Source organism: Octodon degus, unplaced genomic scaffold (assembly GCF_000260255.1).
Source record: "Octodon degus isolate 3935 unplaced genomic scaffold, OctDeg1.0 scaffold00067, whole genome shotgun sequence".
In the NCBI taxonomy this organism is placed as follows: domain Eukaryota; kingdom Metazoa; phylum Chordata; class Mammalia; order Rodentia; family Octodontidae; genus Octodon; species Octodon degus.
Window position 1 is genome coordinate 4,819,994 of NW_004524643.1, and position 22,037 is coordinate 4,842,030.

General features: G+C 34.8%; 1 protein-coding gene and 1 non-coding gene across 6 annotated transcripts in view; both read left to right on the plus strand.

Moving 5' to 3' along the window:
- The window catches only part of Usp47 (ubiquitin specific peptidase 47), a 105,728-nt gene that overhangs the window by 56,527 nt on the left and 27,164 nt on the right, over positions 1-22,037 (plus strand). For 4 of the 5 annotated variants that reach the window (XM_004634878.2, XM_023719262.1, XM_023719264.1 and 1 more), the window contains 6 exons: positions 14,088-14,183; positions 14,269-14,421; positions 17,078-17,245; positions 20,112-20,243; positions 20,501-20,577; positions 21,312-21,367. In XM_004634878.2, the coding sequence (XP_004634935.1) occupies positions 14,088-14,183; positions 14,269-14,421; positions 17,078-17,245; positions 20,112-20,243; positions 20,501-20,577; positions 21,312-21,367 (682 nt within the window). The remainder of the gene's footprint in view (positions 1-14,087; positions 14,184-14,268; positions 14,422-17,077; positions 17,246-20,111; positions 20,244-20,500; positions 20,578-21,311; positions 21,368-22,037) is intronic. The other variant, XM_023719263.1, reaches the window with a different exon arrangement.
- Positions 8,651-8,757, plus strand: LOC111817709. The gene has a single exon (XR_002821845.1). It is a non-coding gene; the product is annotated as a U6 spliceosomal RNA (small nuclear RNA).

A 22,037-nucleotide genomic window follows, 5' to 3' on the forward strand; every position in this document is an offset into this window, starting at 1 on the left:
ACAAAATCATAGGGTTTTATTTTATTTTATTTTTTTATAGGATTTTATTTTAAAGAAGCATCCCTATTCTAAATATTTGGTTAGGAATATATTCTGTAAGCATAGATTATTTGAAGAATGAAAACTATAATCACTAATTATTTGTCTGAAGAGTCCACAATTGGGTGTTGTTTAGGATCTTCTCATTCCTCCTCTTGGCATCCTTTTCTTGCTTTATTATCTGTATTATGCAGGAAAAAGGAGAGTCATGGAAGGAATTAAGTTGATACTTAAAGTTAGTATTCATAAACATTTATTTGAACCTTTTTTTTTCTTTTTTGTGGAACTGGGAATTGAACTCAGGCCCTTGGGCTTGCCAGACAAGCGCTTACTCTACTGAGCTATCTCCCCAGTCCCTGAACCTTTTTTTTTTTTTTTTCCTTTTTAATGTGTTTTTAGTACAGGAGATACAGGGTCTACAGGGTCTCACTACACAGATCAGACTCATAGTGATTCTCCTGTTTCTAACCTGGGATTACAGGTGTGCACCCCCACACCCAGTCTCAGTCGCCATCTCAGCTGGCATTGCTCACCAGGGATTGAATCCCAGCTGCTGCACTATGCCTATGCAGGTGCTTTAGTCTGCTCAGATATCAGCTCAGCCCCTGAACCTGTTTTATATCCAGGAAAAATATCATAGCTAAATAAAATATATTTCAAAAGTAGAATTTCATCAATTTGTTATTTTTATGCTTATTATTCACAAATTGTTAGTAGATACTTAACTAAAAGTCAGTGATTTTAATGATTTTGCTTACTTTATTTTCTAAACTAGTGCTGCAAATGTGGCTTAGTCCTCTGCCCTGCAAGATGCGGACAGTTGATTTCTTTTGCTTTTTTTTCCTGTTCATGTATGATGTCAGGAAATAACTAACAAAAAGTTTTGGAATCATTGGGAATTCAAAACCAGCACCTGAGTAAATGACCTTTTCTGGCCCATGCAAGGTCAAGTCTCCTTTTCTCTGTAGTATTTCACAGTCTGCTTCATGGATATATTTACAATTTTTGTTATATGCTTAGTAGTACCATTGTACTACCAGTCCAGGTATCATTAAAATTGGCTTTGGTTTGGGTATTAGATTTAGTTTTTATTTTTATTTACTTTATTCATTTTTAAAGTACTGCTTTGAGATAAAAATGACATCCTGAAAAATCAGTGAAAATTTTTAACATTTGCCTTTTAATGACTAATTTCTGAAAAATTTAAATATTGGCATTTCTTTAGCAAAAATGTGGGGAAATACTTAATGGCTCCAAGCGATAGTGACTTTTTTCTACCTCACCTATGAAAATACTTTATGAAAATTTTTTCATTTTGGTTTACATTTTAATATATTAAATGTTGAGGGAGTTCAATTTATATATACTGCTTTGTTCGGATCTTTCATTTGACTATTCAGCAAATTTTTATGTCATTTACCTGCTGATTTGCTTCAACTGTCTTGAATATATAATAACACAAATAGATTTGGAGGATACTTTTGGAGAAGTAAATAGTATTACATTTCTAAATTCAGTTCTCCAAAGGTAGTATCCTCCATTGATATATGAGTGGTAGTGGTTGGGGTTCAGCATAAATTGGAAACTACAGCTATGAAGCAGTATGTGAGCAAGTTTCTAACACATGCGCTAATAGGGCTTGTGGAAGGGAATTTAAAACTTCCTAGACTTTGCTGGAATCTCTTACGGGAAATCACAGCAGGTGAAACTACCCAAGATAGGGGTTCTAAGGAGGATACTACCTTCAGAGAACTATAGTTAGAGGTAAGTGATTCTTATTGTTTCCTGAATTCAGAACCTGTAATCTATACTTTTCAGTCCACAAACACCATATAGCATCTAAAATTAATTTTATATCACTGCTTGCCATTGTGTATTTTGTTAATTTTGTGTTTTAAAAATAATTAGATATAAATATAGATTATAAAAATCTAGTTAAAAGAAGCATTGTAGTATTCCTCATTCAGACTCTTAAAATTTGGCCTTAACTTTAAAGCCAACAGGATCCTAACTTCATTGGTAGATTCTGGGATTTTTGTTTTAGGCTTATATAAACACACTAGTATGTCCACATACACACATGCACATACAACATTGATGACTATATGTTGTGTTTATTATATGGTCTGTTCAGTGACTCAAGGTATTATATATACGTGTATAGATCAGGCTGATCTGATGTATAATTTTAGGCAATTAAATAGAGTATGTTAAATTAGAATTTCATTTAAAATCTTTAATCTTAAATGTGTGTCTATACTTGTATATTTCCATTCTTAAATTAATTTGAGAATAATGTATAGGATTAAAGTGTAAATGTAATTATCACTCAATTCATCATTGTAATATCTATGGTCAGTTTTTATGATTTTCAGCATGATTGACAGCATATTATTTTTATAATTAATGCTAGAAGTCTCCAATTTAATCATTTTCTTCATGAATTATTTTTAATTATTATAAGTGATGTTAGTTAAACTTCTGATTGTCATTTTACCTAGCCAGGTAGAGAATCTATAATTAAGGGCTCTTATGATTCTGTATCTTTCAAATTGAGTTCTATTCAACACTAATTTTTAACAGAAAATTTAATAGACTTCTCAGGACATCTACTTAAATAAATTTAGCAAACTTTAACTATAGTCCTTTTGAAAAATCACAGTCATTTTATTTTGTACGCTCTCATGATTCTTATAGTAGACAAATCTGTGTATTAAATATGTTTAACCCAGCATTTTCTTTCTCTGTGGAACATCTGTTAATTTCTCAAGGGATTTTAGGATTCTGAGGAACATGTGGAAGTTCTGCATTACAGTGGTTTAAGGAATATCTCTACTTTGATAAATGAACATATATATATATCCTGCAGGGAAGTAAGAATGCTATGTGTTAGTTTCCTGTTTCACATAGGAAAATGGTAAGTCTTGCTAGGATGAAGGTCCTGATGCCCTACTCAGGCGTCTCTGACCCCACCCTGGTAAGAGGTCAAGGGAACTTGTGACAATGTGCTGAGGGTTAAGGTCTAAGTTCCCCACATAAGTGGCATGAGTTAAGACCACTGTTTTTTCTGTGGTACTTGGCTAGAGTGATTACTGCCTAAAAGTTTCTGACTTGCTATGCTGTTTTTCCCTACTATTATGAGTAAAGAGTGCAGGATTATTTTTAGTATATGCTCATTGTTTTCAGGTTGCCATTGTTTTTATTTATTTATTTATTTATTTTTAAACATATTTATTTATTTATTTTGTGTGTGTGTGGCCAGCTCAGCCCACCAGGGGGCGGGGCTGGCTGGCATGTGGTGCTGGGGGATTGAACCGCGGTCCCTGTGCTTTGCTTAGTTTAGCTTGTTCTAAGTAGGTGCTTTAGACCACTGAACCATCTCACCAGCCCAGCCATTGTTTTTATTAATCCAGAAAAATCATTGATAGCTGAAGAAATATACTAGTAGTTAAACAGAATTTCATTCTTAATGATTAGTTAGAACCTTCTAAATTTTTCTGAATTGCTTAATCAAGGTGACCTTGAATTTGCTTGATGCCAAGTACATTTGAGAATGTATCTTTAAGGATGTAGTTCTAACACATTCTAGTAATATATAGAAATCAGAAATATATTTGTTGGCTTATATTGCCGAGGAAATTTTTTTTTTTTGATAATCTTTTAGACATTATCTTTTCATGCATTTCTTTTGCCATAGCATATATTTATTTCATGTCCATTCTGACAGATTCTGTTCCAAGCCATTTTCTTCATGACTATGTATTCAAAAGTCTGAAACTAGGTTTAGCTGCGTAGTTCCATGTAGACCCTTGGAGAAATCAAATGATGTGAAGACTTTAGTCCCCTAAGTAAACATTGTTTAATAAGTTTGACTTAAAGGTTTGAGTAGAAAATGTTAAATTAGTATTTATAAAATCAGAATCATTTTAAATGTTGATTTTATGCAAGTCTATATCACAAGTCCTGTCCTTTAAGAGATGATTGAGACATTCTTATATGGCTCGTTCAGCTGTATAACTTATTATTTAACCCTATTCCTTCCACTAAAACAACAGCAAATTTTATATACAATAAATACAAGAAGACTGAAAAGTGGAGAGAAAGCATAAGACTAGGGACCTCAGCACTCAAGGAATAACATAATGGTGACTTTGCGGGGGTTTTTTTCATGTAGCCTATACTTGGAGCTGAAGGCACTGGCAACCTGAAAACAGCAGTGAGCTCATACTAAAAAGTCCTGTACTCTTTATTCAGAATAGTAGGGACAGCATAGCAAGTCAGAAACTTTTAAGCAGTACTCACTCTAGCCAAGTACCGCAGAAAAACTGGTCTTAACTCATGCCGCTTATGTGGGGAGCTTAGATTTTTAACTCTCAGAAAGAACATTGTCACAAGGTACCTCGACACCCTACTGGGGTGGTGTCAGAGATGCCTGAGTAGGGAGCCAGGAACTTCATCCTAGCAAGAATTTCCATTTTCCTGTTCATGATCAGGAGAAGGTTGGGCTTTTACCAGCACTATACAGTACTACTTCCCCTGCCCAACAGACTGATGTTGGATGGGGCCTAATAAGAGAATTAAGATTTGGACACCTTTCAGGGATGATGGGGCCATCTTCCTATCTGTGGTTCCAGGGAAGGAATTAAAAGCTCAGTAGTGAGACACTCCTGCCCCTTACAGCCAGGAGATAGCAGCAAAGGCCTGCTGAGCTGTCAGAATTCCTGCTCCTGCTGAGTAGTGATAAGGAGCCACACTTGAGTGGGAAACCTAGACTTCATATCTCATTTGGCAGTAATGAGGCAGGGATCCCTTCCTCACCTGAACAATGTGAAAGGGAACCAGAAAAGCCAGATTTAAATAGTGTTCAGATCTCATCAAACACAGTAATAAAATATCCAGATTTTAATTTTTAAAATTGAAACAAGAAAGGCTTAGTTAGAATTATAAAAGAATGTTAATAGATACAAACATTGAAATGACAGATGTTCTATTTATTTGACAAATATTTTAAAACAGCTGCATAGAAATACTCAGTGAGAAATCCCAAATGCACTTAAAGCAAATAGAAAGTCTAAGTGAAGAAATAGTAGATATGATGGACTGGAAATTGAGAACTAAAAAGTACAGTAACCCAAATTTAAAAACTCAGTAGATAGGTTCAGCAAAAGCACAAAAGGGACAGTAGAAGAAAATCAATGAATGGAAAGATAGAGCAATTGATATTACCCTTAGATATAGCAAAAGGACTGAGTTGAGGGCAGAGTCTTCAGAACCCCTGGGATAATAACAAAAAGCAAAGCAGTTGTGGCTTTGGAGGGGTAGAACAGGAGGAAAGAAACAAAGCTTAAAAAGTACTCAAAGGAAAAGTAGCTGCAGACTTCCTGAGTTCAGCAGAGTCCTTACAGATGCAGGGAGCTGAGCAGACCCCAGGCAGGATAAGCAGGAGATGTCTGCATCAAGTCTAATAACAGCCAGCTTCTGAAAACTCATATCAAAGCATCTTGCAAGTAGCAAGAGAGAAAAGACATCTTATAGAGGAAAAGAACTGTAATTTCTCATAAGCAGATTTCTCATTAAAACCCATGGAAGTCAGAGGGAAGTGGCACATTTTTTCAAGTATTGAAAGAAAAGAACTATCAACCAGAGACTTACACTAGTGAAAATCCTCTTCAGGAATGAAGAAATCAAGGCATTCACAGATGAGGGGACTAAGAGATTTTGTTACCAGCAGACCTATCATTTAAAAATGACTAGAAAGTTCTCTAAACAGAAAGGAAATTATAAGGGGAAGGCATCTTGGAACATCAGGAAGGAAAAAAGAACAAGGTAAGCAAAAGTGTGGATAAGTATAATAGTTTCTCCTTCCCTTGCTGAGTTTTCTAAGTTATGTTTGATGGTGGGATCAGAATTACAGCACTGATGTGATTCTCAGTACAGGTAGAAGAAATATTTAATAAGATAATTATATTGTAAGTGGGAGAGGTTGTTGAGGCAGAGGGAGGTAAGATTTCTGTACTCAGACTGGCAGAAGAATGGCACTGGTAGACTGATACTTTTTATATGATCTGAGAAAGTAAAAGAGAAATGATAAGAAAAGAATAAAAACTGAAAAATAATATGACAGGCTTTGTTACATGTTAATAGTCTGAATATACCAAGGAAAAGATAGAAATTAGCATAATAGGTTGTTTTTTTTTTAAAGTTCCCCATTATGGTATAGTTAGATTAAAAGTGTAAGGAGGGAAAGTATCTGTGCAAATATTAATCAGGTTATTAGGAAAGGATATATTGATACTAAAGACTTTAGAGCATAATAGAGACAAAGAGGGCTTTTTTTGTTGTTGTTGTTGTTGTTGTTTTGTATTTTAGGGAAGGGTGGGTGTTCAGGTTCTCACTCCTAGATTGGACTTGTAGTGATCCACCTGTTTACAGCTTCCCAAGAGCTAGGATTACAGACGCATGCCACGATACCCAGTCTCAATCACTGTCTCAGTGTGCTCCAGGGCTAGGGCCAGCATGGCAGGCCTGGGGATTGAATCCTGGCCCCTGCGCCTGCTTGCGGGTTCTTTAATCTGCTGAGCTATTTGGCTGGCCCTAAAGAGGGCTATTTTATAATGATAAAAAGATCAATTCATCAGATGATAACAATACTAAATGTATATGTACCAAATAACAGAATTGCAAAGTATGTGAACCAAAAACTGTTAGAACCAAAAAGAGAAACAGACAAACCTATAATTATAGTTGGAGAGTTCAAGGGCCCTCTCTTAGCCAGTTTATAAGAACAACTGCACAGAAGTAGCATACAGAAGACCTCATCACCATCCTGTAGGTTCTTATAAAATGACATTCTCCATCCAGCAGCATCAAAATAAACATTTCAGCTGCCCATGAAATAAATACCAAGCTGGGCCAGAAAAAACTCCCAAATTTAAAAGAAAATCATAGCGTATGTGATTTCAAGCCACAGTGGAATCAATACATGTTAGTAACAGAAAGGAAACAGGAAAGTCACCAAACTCTTGGGAAATAACCAATAACTTATAAATATCCATAGGTCCAACAGAAAGTCTCTCAAGAGAGATTTTTAAAATGACTGAGATAAGTGAAAATGAACATACGACATCAAATTGAGGCTTTGCAGGGATACAGCATTGAATACTTTATCTATGAAGAGGTAAAGTTTCAAGTTACTAATCTATTAGACAACTTTAATAAATAAACCAAGTCCTTGAAAAGCAAAAAAACTACCAGTCACCCAATCTGAAGTAGAAAATTAGGAGAGGAAGAATTAAGATGTTACCAATTTCCATGAAGATTGTAAACATTGTATGCTGTGAATATTTACTAATAAAAAATTAAAATGAAATATGAAAGAATTTGTATAGCCCTGTAACTAATAGATTAACTAAATTCATAATTAAAGTCCTCTTGAACATCTTCAAGTCTGGATTATTTCACTGAATACTTGTACCAAACGTTTTAAAGAACAGTGAACAGTTCTCCACAATCTCTTTCAAGACGAGGAGAGGGCCAGGGAGATGGCTCAGTGGAATAAGCGCTTCCCTGTCAAGCGCAAGATCCTGAGTTCAATCCCCCATTCAGAAAAAAAAAAAAAAAAAAAAAAGATGAGGAGAGATCTGTTCTTACCTTGATACCAAATGAAAGACAATGGTGGTTTTTTTCCCATAATTTTATTGAGAAATAGCAATGAGACAGTTTCAAACCAAACTGGTAGGACAGTTTCAAGACAATGTTTTTTAAACACACCCTTATGCTATAATTTTTACTAAAATATTAGCAAATGGAATTAAGTAATATGTAAGTGAATTTTATATCATGATTAAATGAGGTTCATTTTAGGGGTTGAAACCTGGTCTGTATTCAAAAATCCAGTGAGGATAATTTTCCATTTAATGAGCAAAAGAAGAAAATTCACGGGGTCATAATTAATTTATTTAGAAAAAGCACTTAACAAAAATCAGTATTTACTTGGGGTCATAACTCAGAAAACAAGGATTTAGAGGATAGTTTCCTCAATTTAGAACATCTCTATTATGGAAAAAGACTTAATGCTTTCCCCACAAGGGATTTCAGGGTTGTCTGGTTGAGGATGTCTGCTCTTACCACTCTTGTTCAGAGTAGTGCTGGAAGTTCGTTAACAAAATAACAAGAGGAAAGAAAAAGCATACCAATTAGAGGAGTAAAATTGCTCTTATTTTTAAGTAACATGGTTGCTATGTATTATGTCTTAAGCATTTGTATTTTAAAAGCTGAGACTAATTAGTGAATTTAGTGGGGTAACAGAATATAAGATAAATGTACAGTTGATTTTTGAGAAACTAGTAGTGAGCATGTAAGAAGTAAAATTAACGTGTACTGAGTACAGGAACACTCTGAGAAGAGTATTTATGTAATGATACACTGATTAACTGGAAGACAACATATAAATTTGTCAGTTGTCCCCCAAATTACTTAGTTTTAATGAGTTCTTACTAAAATCCAGCAATATTTTTTGAGGATATATAAAAGTTTATTCTATACTTTATATGGAAGGAAAATAAACTAGAATATTTAATAACTAAAACAATTTTTAAAAGAAAGTGGGAGGGTGCTCGCTTCGGCAGCACATATACTAAAATTGGAACGATACAGAGAAGATGAGCATGGCCCCTGCGCAAGAATGACATGCAAATTCGTGAAGCGTTCCATATTTAAAAAAAGAAAGAAAAAGAAAGTGGGAGGAACTAGTCTACCTGAATTGGAATAGAATACCGTACAGGGAAATATGTTAAGTGAAAAAATTCCAGTCCCAAAAGGTTGCATACTATGAGATTCCTTTGTATAGCATTTTTATATGACAATATTTTAGAATGAGGGGGCAGATAAATCATTGACAAGGTTTACAGATTTTGTGGGGGCCATGGAAAGGATGAATGTATGGATGTGTGGCTCCAGAGGAAAGTATGAAGTATTCCTGTATAGAAGCTGCTTAATCTTGGTACTGTAGTGGTGGATAAATGACCCCAAAAGATGATAAATTTGTATAAAACATGCATACATGGACAAGTGAATAACCGAAGCTGGGAAGATCTCAGTAAATTTGAGTCATCACAATGTCATGGTTGTGATGTTTTCCTAGAGCTTGCAAAATGTTACCCTTAGGAAACTGAGCAAAATGTACCTAAGATCTCTAACTAATAGTCTATTTTTGAATTTAAAGTTGTTTCAAAAATTGGAAAGAGTAGATGGCTTTGAGGAAAATGTCTGTAGCTCTTTTGTTAGCTCAAAAAAAAAAAAAAAAAAGTCCCGAGGAAGTAGGTGAGCGTGTTTCCATAGAATGCCGCATCACAGCTGTATCTTTAGATTGTGCTGTGCCTAGATGATCGGTATTAGCTATACAGTTACGATGATCAGCGTTTTTTTGGGTGACCTAAGGATGTAAGAATTCTCTGTACTCTATTTTGCACCCTGGAAGGTACAGGCTAAAATAAGCTCTACAAAGCAGTTATTTTCACATTGAAATGTAGCAAAATTAAAATCATAGTCAACCCAAAACTAGTTTTGCAAGCTTGATTTGTGAATAATTTATCACACCAAGGAGGACAATTTTTGGTGAGCAGTTCTGATTTTGTTTGTATATATTATTAACAGTATAGTGTTTATAATATTTTGTTCTGTTTGTATGATTCATGACCTTTTTTGATGCCTGAAACGTAGTTTGGCATGATTTTTAGTTAGGTAAATCCCACTGAGTACAGATAATGTGCATATAACCACATTAGTTCATGTATATAATTTATTTGTTGAGCAAATGGATAAACTAAAGCTAATTTTTCTAACTGGCTGATCTTATTTATCTTGTTGACAACTCATTAAAAGCTAGAAATAGAGTACCTTGATGTGGTTTTAACTGGTTCCTGAGCCTAAAAGATAATGGCAACTGTCTGAATCTGATTATCTGTACATATCTCCTGAAAAATGGCCCATGGCAGGAAGATAAATGAAATCCATCCAACGCATACCTTTCACATTACTAAGAGACAGAATATCCTGAACTTCAGATTATCTATAAAAGATAGTTGGGTATATGTCTAATTCCAACAGAGCTTCCTTCCACTGCTGCTGCAGGTGTGTGTATATGGAGTATATAGAGTGGGATGTTTAAGAGATTATTAAATATAGAGGAGAGGGAATTGAAGAACTTAAGACAGAACAAAATCACTCTCAGACTGAGGAAGTATAACAGTAAGTACATAAATGGTGAACACAGACTGGGATTTTGCAGTTCGTAGGACTAGTTTTAGGGGAAGGGTTGTATAGTGAATGTGATGGCCTTCTTGCTATCAGAATCCAGAGATGGTACAAGGACATCAGGTGACTAAGGAAGCCTGAGTGTCTGGTTGCTCATAAAGCCTCAGTGTGTGGTCATGGGGGCTTCACCCTGATAACTACCTGTGCCTAATCACCTCCTAGAACCCCACCTATTAGGCAGTTGTTTCCATCCTTTTAATATCTTATAATGGGGATTAAACACCATATGAGTTTTGAGGGAGAAAACCATATTCACATCAGCAGTTTTCACGCTCGCAGCCAAAACCTGAGGTGAAAAATGGGTATGTACATGTACCAACTCAGCACAAAAATGTAATCATGTTGTGCTGCAGGCATACACTAGTATTTAAAAAATTAAAAATAAACAGGAGAAAATGCAGTGAATGTTCTTCAAATCCAAGAAAGAAGCCAGAGAAGGACAAACCTCTTACAAATGAATAAATTACAGAATTCCCAAGAAGGAATGAAAATCTGAGGGATAGCAAATGAAAATGAGATAAAGAAGTGAAAGGAATCTTAGAAAAAGTAAGAAGACAAGCAAAAGAGCTGTGTTGTAATTGAAGTTTGGGAGAAGGAAAAACAAGGAACAAAACAAATGGTTAAATTATAATACAGAAACCTTTCTGGGGATACCCTCTTGAAGAATCTACCTCTTGAACAGTTTCTCCTATATCTGGAAGAATTGACCTAGAACATTGACGTGTGAAATGTAAAGTACAGTGAGTTATTAAACTAAAGACAAATTGGACCGTCTTCGTACTTCTGAAGAACAAATCATGATAACAGTAGCAGTTTCACAAGGAATGAAACTACAAGCCAAGGACTTGCTGTCCAGCCAGTTTTTATTTTCAGTAATGACAGCAATAAAACAATGAATTTGAACTTGAGCTTGTGAGTTTGTTAGATGAGCTTAATGTAGCTAAGAGATTACCATGGAAGCCTCACAAAAGAACTATTATCACTTTAAATGCTTGTAAAATTAAAGACTAAAAGCAAATGTGGAGACGTAGATAAATAGTGTGAAATGACATGTATAGTTAAGCAGAGTACAAAGACTACCATCTTTAGAAAGGAATAGAAGCAAAGAACGTGAAAGTAGAATAAGAACACAGGCTATGGTGTGTATAGGAAACAGAGCATATGTGAAACTGGCAGATCAGGCTCTTAAAAGTTTCATGTTAAAAGAATAAGAAATTTAAGAGCACTAAAAAATATAAATGTAAAAAGTAACTACTAGAACAGAATCAATAACCTTGCTAACTACCAAAGAAAATGTAAAAAGTAATCATGTAAAAAACATGTAATGTGTACATGCAGTAATTGTACAGGAGTGGCTAGCCATGAAATATATGAATGGGCGTAAATTGTTGAAAGATTTTGAAGTTGGATCAGAAAAGCATCTATAGGGGCCGGGGAGTTGGCTCAGTAAAATAAGCGCTTCCCTGGCAAGCGCAAGGGTCTGAGTTCAATCCCCGGTTCCGCAAAAAAAAAAAAAGGAGAAAAGCATCTATTAAAATTTGGTACAGGCAGGAGTCTGTTAATGAATGCTGAAGTCCAGAGTGGCACATTTGATAAGGCTTTTTCAGGATCATTGTGTAACCTCCAGTGTCTCCTTAGAGATGGCGCATTAGCCACAAGAGGAGAATTAAGAACTTTATGATGAAGAAAATAGTCAGCACTTTGACCAAGTGTTTAAAGCTCACTTCACTTAAGCAATTACAGGACCTCATGGTCTGCAACTGCGATACTCTTGGGCACATATTCACTTACGTAGTAATCAAGCAAGGCCTATGAGAGCTGAATGTGAAAATGAAAAGCGTCAGGCAAATGTAAAGTTCAGAAGACTTTATAAAATAACTGGTCTTTGTTCTTCAGAAAATGTCAATGTTATGAAAGGAAGAAAAGCTTTCCAACTGTTGCAGATTAAAGAACTCTTAGGATATAGGCAACAATATGGCAGTTGATCCTGAATTCTGCACTGAACAGAGAAAAACACTAAAGGACCTTGTTAGAGTAAATCAGGATTGAAATGTGGACTACAGAAGCATAACTAGATATGAAATTTCCCTTGGTTTGGAACTACTATTATGCAAATCACACCAAAGTGCTAACAGATATGATGTGTGGACTTTCAAATGATTCACAACAAAATACCACGATGGTGATGGTGTGGAGGGGAATGAGGCAACAGCATCAAAATCTTTAAAAGTTGGTGCATTTGAGTTAAACATCAAGAATTCTTTAAGATTGTTCTCTAAGATTTTGGTTTTTTTTTTTGTTTGTTTGTTTGTTTGTTTTTTTGTGAAGATATAATCTTCAGGAAATATAAACCAGAAACCCATTTACACCTTTGTTTAGTAAAATAGAATATGAGCTATATAATTTTTTATCCCTTCCCCATTTCTAGCACACTGAAGTATTTCATGAGTTGAAATTACTTCTTTTCTTCTGAAAGCCTGACTGATTTACTGTCAGGCTTTGTTAAGCTGTAGGTGTGGTTTCTTTCAGAGTTTTTCTCTATTATGTGTTTATATAATTTGCCTTTTTATTATTAAAATGTGCTTTGAAGAGGAAAAGGAATTATTTCCTAAATATATCCATTCCCATGACTGTCAGTAAAATACATAATCGTATGGAAAGAGCCCAGCTATTCCTCCCCACCACCCCACCCCCATTGCTTCCTTGTGGTGTGACATGAAAAAGAAAAAAAGGAGATAGGACAAATTTAAAAGCCACTGGGTATCTTTTCATATTTTTATCTTGTTCCAAAGTGAATTCTGTCAAACAACGTGAGGATAGTTTTATAAGCCTTGCCAGTTATTTTGCAATGAGGTCCCTTTTGCCAGATCAAGTACTTTATTTATCCTTTGAGGAACAGTATGTTCTTTATCAACAGAAAAACTATTTGAAGATACTTTTGTAAAGTATTCAATTTCTTTTTCTGTACATGTGATAAAATTATAGGTTCTGCTTAGACCATGTGTGAAGAAAAGAGAAAATTGGATGAAGTTTGAGATCATGCACCCAATCTTAATATACTAATTTTTTTACTTGTGAAAAGCTAGTTATCAGAAATGTTATACTCACCAATTCTGTAATATTTAGATAGAGTTTCTTATTTCTATTTGAAGGCTGAACAGAGAAGATCACATGGTTGTACTTAGGAAAACTTTTTCCCTTAAGTAGTATCTCATGAAGTGGGAAGGCTACACAGTGGTTTCCTATCTTTGTGACTCATGCAATGCTGGATGCTGATTTGCCCTGACTATAGTGATATAAGGATGACTGTATGATTACAAGCATATGGATAGTGTGAGCTATTCATAATACAATAGTATTTTGTACTGTACAAAATGGTCTTCTACAAGAAGATTAATACATTTCTAAGAAATATGGAAAAACTTTTTAATGTGAAGACCATGGACCTTTTTTTAATTTAACTAAACATCACAGTGTAAAACCAATAAAAACTATGAAAAAGTGAAATGGTAATGTATAATACTATGGAGAACAAAATTCATTTAGAATGAAGTAATTTTTAAAATTTTTATACAGATAACATTATTTTGCTGTTGATCATTTTTGTTGTATGTTAAGGTCCTAATTTTCCAACCAGTCTATTTAAAACTATTTTGGTAATTGCATTGTTTTTATATTTAGGGCATTGTAATTAACACAGCTCAGTAATTACAAAACAATTCTTTTCTAACTAGGAAGAAGCATTACATGCATTTATTCAGCCAGAGATCTTAGATGGCCCAAATCAGTATTTTTGTGAACGTTGTAAGAAGAAATGTGATGCTAGAAAGGTAAGTGTCATGTAGAGATTAAATACTTAATTATCTGAGATAATATTCACTATTCAGTAGTCTTCCCTCCTTTTTTTCTCCTTAGGGCCTCCGGTTTTTGCATTTTCCTTATCTGCTGACCTTACAGTTGAAAAGGTTTGATTTTGATTATACAACCATGCATAGGATTAAATTGAATGATCGGATGACATTTCCAGAGGAGCTAGATATGAGTATATTTATTGATGTTGAAGATGAGGTAAATAATCTATTATATTTGTATTATAAAATAATAATCCACTTTAGTTTGCATGTTTTTACCTTTTTTTTTTTTTTTTTTTTGCGGTACCAGGGATTGAATTCAGGACCCTGTGCTTGCTAGGCAAGCACTTATTCTACTGAGCTATCTCCCCAGCCCACTTTGCATGTTTTTAAAAGAGATGTTCGGAATAATGACAGGTGCCATTTATGTTGCCATATTGAAAGTTTTTTCTTTCCTTTTTTTCTAATACTGAGTTCTATTAAAAACAAAAATAAAACTTGACTTTGTGTAAGTTTTTCTTGACCGTAAATTATATTTCAGATACCTTTATTATACCCTGTATCTTAGGTACACTTTGGAAAGAGTTTCATAATTTCTTAGTTATTGAAACTAGTCATACTAACTGGAAAATGTAACTTTCTGGTACATACTAAGCATGGAATAAATATATATAAATGAGTGAGTTAATAAACTGAGTAGGGTAGACTTAATTTCTTGTCTTAGAATCCTTTTGTGTATTAAAATATATGAGTTATTCCCATTAAGGTTTGTTAGCTCTTATCTAAGTTAGAAAGATAGAAAACACAAGATATTGTGTCTATTTTCCTTTTATAGTTTTTTTTTTTTTGTTTTGTTTTTTTTTTTAGTTTTGAAACTTTAGTTTGAGCTTGAGATTTTGACATGCACCAGACATACACATCAGTTTCTTCCAACTCAGTGACCTCCCAGGATTCTGTGGTTCTTTTAGCTTTATTCATTGACAGGTTTATAATATTATACTTTATTGTTTTGGAAGCTTTTCTGATTCTATTGTGTAAAATATTTACTATCACTTAGCATAGTTATTACAGAGTGAGACTCTTCTAAAAAATTAACATTCTTTTTTTCTAATTAGAACTGATTATTATAGTTATTTTTTTAAAAAGCCTTTTCCCAGGAGGTCCAAAATAATTTTAAACATTCATCAAGTTTTATTTAATACTGTTAAATAAAGAGACAGTGTGAAATAATGTTTTGACCCTAGCTGGATGTTGGTTTAAATTCTGGTCTTGCTGTTTGCTGTCTTCTTGAACATGGGCGATTTGTATAAGCTTTCTGGGGTCATTTTCTGTACCTGTAATGGAACAATAGTTATTGGGTTTTGTAACTATTATAAAAAGATATCTTAGATTGAGTAAATACATGACCAGATAAAATTTTAAAATGTGTAAAGTATTATCTCAGATGCATTTAAGTTAGGAATTCTACCTAAAGTATGCCACTTTCAAAGAAAATAAATCTTTGGAGAATTTTTACTCAAATATAAGTGAGAGTTAGCTCTGTCTTCTGTTTATGCTTAATGTGTTTTCGTAATGAGAAATCTTTCCAAGGGAAGGAAACCTAATGTTTGACTGGTTCTTTCACTGAAATTTTAGGTCTGTGATGGTGAACCTTTTGGAGTTTCCAGTGAGAACAGAGAGCCCACTATAGCACAGGTGCCATAGGGTTACCACCAGGGTTCTAGACCTAGTACTTGAGGGAAGGAGGTTTTGGCTTAGTTGAAGAAACTTTAGGCATGGTCTCTTTCACCTTAAGAGTTCTAAGATTGTTTTTCATTGAATCGCAGTTCCTTAAGGGATGTAATATCTACAACGAGTTTGAACCAAAACATGTTTATGCTTGCTATATATTGTTTAGTTCAAGAACTGCTATGCAATGCATTACACACATCAAGAGCTTGAATCTTAGAAAATTCTCATTTGTTTTAAGTAAAACCTTTTTTAGGTATGCATATATATATATATATATATATACACACACACATATATACACACACGAGAGGAAAGAGAAAATTGGGGATTTCTAAGGCATAGAGTTTTTCAAATTTAACTTAACACTATAAAGCATGAAAAGTTACATCTCTACCTCTTAGATACTGAAGTTAAGGATAGATGCAATGTCTCATTTTTCTAATTATCTGTTTACAGAATAGTGATACACTGAATTATTCCTTGTGTTCAAGAAAAGAGATAGTTATTCTAAAGGGTATTTTTTTGGTTTGTTTGTTTGTTTGTTTTGTATTTTAAGGAAGGGTCTACAGGGTGTTTAGCATCTCACTACTAGATTAGACTCAGTGATTCTACTGTTTATAGCCTCAAGTGCTGGGATCACAGGCATGTGCCACCACACCCAGTCTCAAGTGCCGTTTCAGCGTGCCCCGGGGATCGAACCCCAGCCTCTGTGCCTGCTTGCAGGCGTTTTAATCCACTGAGCTATTTAGCCGGCCCTTTCTATTGGGATTTGAGAACAAAAGGAAAGCATTTTAGAGCTTAGGTTCTCTTCTTTGATAGATTTGCCAAATGAAGCAGTAATTTTATATTATTATTGGTAAAAATAAACATAAATGGAGTTTAATAGAATTGTGAATCACTAATTTGTTGTATTAGAATTTTTTAAAGATGTAATAAAAATCCTTTTAAAATACGTTTTTGCTTGTTTAATTTTACTTCAGATCTGATTCTACAAAAAAATAAATTTAAATTGTATCAATAAGTATGTGTTAATAAAAAAAGTGTTAAATTATGTGAAAGTGTTAGTGTATATAGGTAAAGTTTTGGTGAATATATGTTTTGTCTCTTTGGCTTATGACTTAAGATAATTATGTTTTATTAAGAAATCTCCTCAGACTGAAAGTTGCACTGACAGTGGAGCAGAAAATGAAGGGAGCTGCCACAGTGATCAGATGAGCAATGACTTCTCCAATGATGATGCAGTTGATGAGGGAATCTGCCTTGAGAACAGCAGTGGAACTGAAAAAATTTTAAAACCTGGACTTGAAAAGGTACTTTTTGGACTTTGTGGATTTTGTTTTTGCTTTCAGTGCTGGGGACTGAACCCAGGGCTTCACACATGCTAGGAAGGGCTCTTCTGCTAAGCAACACTCCCAGCCCAGTGTTTTGTTTTAGTCCTGGTTGGGGCAGAGATGCTAAGGGACTGATCCATAGACCTTCATACTGTGCCACTCTCCAGGCCTTTATTTTTTATTTTGGGGCAGGGTCTTGCTAAGTCACTACATTGTCCAGACTGGGCTCAAGCTTGTGATCCTTCTGCATCAGTAACTCAGAATGCTGGGATTGCAGATGGCAGCCCCAGGCCTGGCTTCCTCATGTTTTTAATTAAAGGAGAAATTAAGTTCTGAGCTTCTCTATAATCCTGTAAGTGCTGTGACTGATTAATATATATCTATAAGAAGCTTCATCTTTGAAAATTAGGACTTCTTCAAGATAATGCTTATTTACAGGTACATGCATGTGCATGATGATGATCAATCTTTAGGAAAACTACTTACATTTGTCCTGGAGGACTGAACTGAATGGTACAGACTGTCTGCCTTTATAAAAAAGGTGCCTCCTAGTCAGGAAACCAAATCTAGTATCAACTCTGCCTCTCATATGGCAGCAAGTCTCTAACTCTTACATCTCTTCTGAGTTTTCTTATATTGAAAAATGAAAATAATGGAACTTGATTTTAAAAAATCTGCCCAAAGAGCACTTTTTTCTTTTAATATATTTGGTTGTTACAAGGTCTCACTGCGCAGCTTGGACTCGTGGTGATCCTCCTGCTTTCAGCCTCCCCAGCACTGGGATTATAGGCACTTTATTCCGTTGAGCCACTTGGCTGGCCCTCTCTATTGGGAGCAGGGCTGACACACCATGTGGTGTCAGACATCAGATCATGGTCTCTGAGCTTGCCTAAGCAGGTGCTGTAGTCCGCTGAGCTATCTCGCCGGCCCCCACAGTGCACTTTTAAAACAGTAGCAACGCTGATCTTCTGGAGATAAAGGAAAGCCACAGTCTTCAGTCTTTGCTCACATATGTTTAGGCATCTTTGAAAACTGAAATAATTGTATGGATTATAGTTTTTGGTGGGGCTTTTTTTGTTTTGTTTTTGCTGAACCAGGGATTGAACTCAGGCCCTTGGGCTTGCCAGGGAAGCCCTTATTCTACTGAACCATCTTGCTGGCCCTGGATTGTAGTTTATTATTTGAAACTAAAATTGTTGCATCTGATAGCCCTTACTCTTTCATGTAAAATATTCTCTTTTCTTTATGATATGACATATGTAGTTGTAATTTAGAAGATGATTCAGTCTTGTGACTCTATCGCTGTTGTTATCTAGAAGTTATTACCTTAAGAATTTTTAGAGAAATATTTTTTTTCTGACTTTGCTAATTATGATGAAACTACATTACACCCAAAATATTTTAATATTGGGGTGTTCCATGCTTCATAATCTGTTCAGTGCTTACAGGTGAATTCTAACACCTCCTATCAGTATGTAGTTTTAGTTTTAGGAACAAAGTGAAGTCATAAGGAACTTTTCAGATTTATATTAGAAATTTAATCATTTAATTATCATTTTCAATTTAAAGTTAAGACAAACTGAAATACTTTGAGACTTGAAAGCTCAAATACTTTAAGCAAAAACAAAAGCACAGAGGGCAGATGGGCTGGTCTTTAGGAGAGTGAGGGGAACAAGGGAGGGAAAACTGCCTAGTAGTACAGGACTGTGTGTGTGTGTGTGTGTGTGCGCGCGCGCACACTGCTTCTGGGTTTAATCTCCACCATGGGGAGTCAGGGGTAAAGAACAGAAACTCCAGTTCTTGTAGAAAAATGGCTAAAATAGAACTTACTTGTCACCAACTAGTAAAGTTTTTTAGGGTAACTCCTTTTTAGCTTTCCTGCTGGCTCTTTTATATTTTCCCTCTGTCCCCTCTATGACAGAATTACTTGTGTGCAAGGTTTCAAGTGTCTTATACTCTCCTAGGAGCTGTGAAGTATCTAGGTTTTCAAACTAAGTATAAAAGTAAGTCTCTCGGAAATCACCTCTTTTAAAAATAAGTCTCTTCATTTGTTTTTTCCCGAAGTACTTGTTTTGCTTTAGATAGACTTTATTTTTTATTTTTACGTATTTAGTACAGGGTCTATAGGGTCTCACTACACAGATCGGACTCATAGTGATCCTTCTGTTTTCAGCCTCCCAAGCGCTGGGATTACAGGCGGGCACCACCACACCCAATCTTAATTGCCATCTTGGCATGCCCTGGGGGCGGGGCTGGCATAGCACGCGGGGAATTGAACTCCATCCCTGTGTAAAATAGACTTTAGTACCAAACAACAAACTATTAAGACATAGTTTAAATTTATTTTATAGTATAATTCAATGTTTATTCTTAATATAAATGAAATACCAAATTGACAGATTACTGTGTCACAGATATTGCACAAATATATTAGAAGATGTTCTAAGCAATTGTGCTGTTTGGCTTTTTTCTATAGGAAGCACACAAAATATATGTTTTTTTAAATGTGGGATTTCTTGACCTTGACTGTGTACATATTCAAACAACCTTGTATTTGGCCCCTGCTTCTGACATTTTATATGTTATTTAAGTTTATAGAAATTTATATTTCAAAAAAATGGGTATACCATAATTAAAATATGAATGAATAGACTGGTGAAAATTTTTTTTTTTTTTTTTTTTTTTTTTTTTTTTTTTTTTTTTTTTTGGTTTCTTTAATTTTATCTTAGGGGAAAAGTGATCTATAATATATAAGATGACTATCTTGTTACTTCATTATAGAGAATAGAAGTAAGTAAAAGTTTTATAGACTGTCTCCTAAGTTACTTTTATTTTCTTGCCTTAGAATTCCTTAATGTACGAGCTCTTCTCTGTCATGGTTCACTCGGGAAGTGCTGCTGGTGGTCATTACTATGCTTGCATAAAGTCTTTCAGCGATGAGCAGTGGTACAGCTTCAACGATCAGCATGTCAGCAGGGTAAGGAGGCACCTCTAAGATGGTTGCTTTGAAGGACACTAGTCGGAGTCTTGCTGAATCAACTGTGCTTCCTGCAAGCTCAGGAGCATTAGAACTGACTGGGAGGGAACCCCTGGCTGTGAATAGATTTTGTGAATCAATATCTAATCAGTCTTGAAGACCTTGTATAGCATTTAACTCTGAGGTTAACAGATTACATTTTTATGTGAATGTAATAGTGTCACAGATTTTACAAAAAGAAAGTAACATTTTTTTAGATAACGCAAGAGGACATTAAGAAAACACATGGTGGATCCTCAGGAAGCAGAGGATATTATTCCAGTGCTTTTGCAAGGTACGTTAATTTCCTAATTGTTAGTGTTTCTAAGTTAGAATGAATTACAGCTTCTGTTTTTTATCAACACAGATTTAAGTCCCCCATATGTACAATTATAGTCCCCCATATGCACAATCCAGCCCATCTGCAGATTTTAGTAAAATAAAGTTTTATTGGAACACTGTCATAGTCATTTGTTTATATAGTTTGTGTTAATGCTTTTAACAACATAGATAGAATAGTTGAGGGGGCCCAGCCCTAGCTCAGTTCTTTAAGTGGCTGCTTCCACAATGCTGGCAGCCTCAGTTTGCTGTAGTTCGATCCCCACAACACTCCAGCCATGCAAAAGTGCCCTGAAGGCATTCGAGGAGCAAAAAAAAAAATTCCTTATTCCATAGATAGAATAGTTGCAACACAAACCATCTGTTTGCAAAGCCTAAGATTTTTTTTTTCTGTCTGCCCCCTTTCAGAAAAAAAGCTTGCTGACTCCTGTCTCCACTGTTATTGTTAACTGTGGTGCAAACTTTTGAAAACTATTATGTTACCAAAAGGATATAAGGAATTGCTTCCTAAATGTGTCATTAAAAAGAGATTTTCATTTCTTCCTGTAGTGTTTTAAATTTTAATGTGTGTCTGAACAGTAGAATGACTTCCTGGTTTAGGAAATAAACTTCACAGTTTTAAATACGTGTTTGATACTTGGAGATGGAATCTAGTTTTTGTTCTTATTAATCTTTTTATATTTCTCCTAGCTCAACAAATGCATATATGCTGATATATAGGCTGAAGGATCCAACAAGAAATGCAAGTATGTAAACTTAATAGTTTGATTTTAATTTGTACTGTAAATTAATTTCTTTTGGAAATTTTGCAAACGCACATAACTACTTTTAAATGATAGACCCATTTGGCTTTTTGAGTGCATGGAAGAATTCATTGTAAAGACTATATATGAAATAATAGCAGTAAAAATACTTGGGAAAATATTGTCAATTTTTATTTTATTTTATTTTAATTTTTTTTTAATACACAGACAAATAGAAAGTCTTCCTTAGATAAATTGACTATGTTTATTTGTGGTAAAATGATACTGTGTGAAGTTTTTGAAGTGATGATAAACTTAGACCTGTGTAGCTGTCATAACTATGTGTCCTAGAACAAGTTATTTAACTTTTCTTTCCACATGTATAAAATAGGAATAATGATAGTGTCTCATAGAGTTGTTTTAAAAAAATGAAATAGGGCCGGCCGAATTGCTCAGTGGATTAAAGTGCCTGCTAAGGTGGACACAGTGGCTGGGGTTCAATCCCCAGCATACCATGTCGGCTCTGCCCCTGGGGCTTGCTGAGAAGAAAATTGAGATTGGGCATAGTGGTGTACACCTGTAATCCCAGTGCTTGGGAGGTTTAAAGCAGGCAGATCACTATGAGTCCGATCTACATAGTAAGACCCTGTAGTCCCTTAACTAAAATACAGGA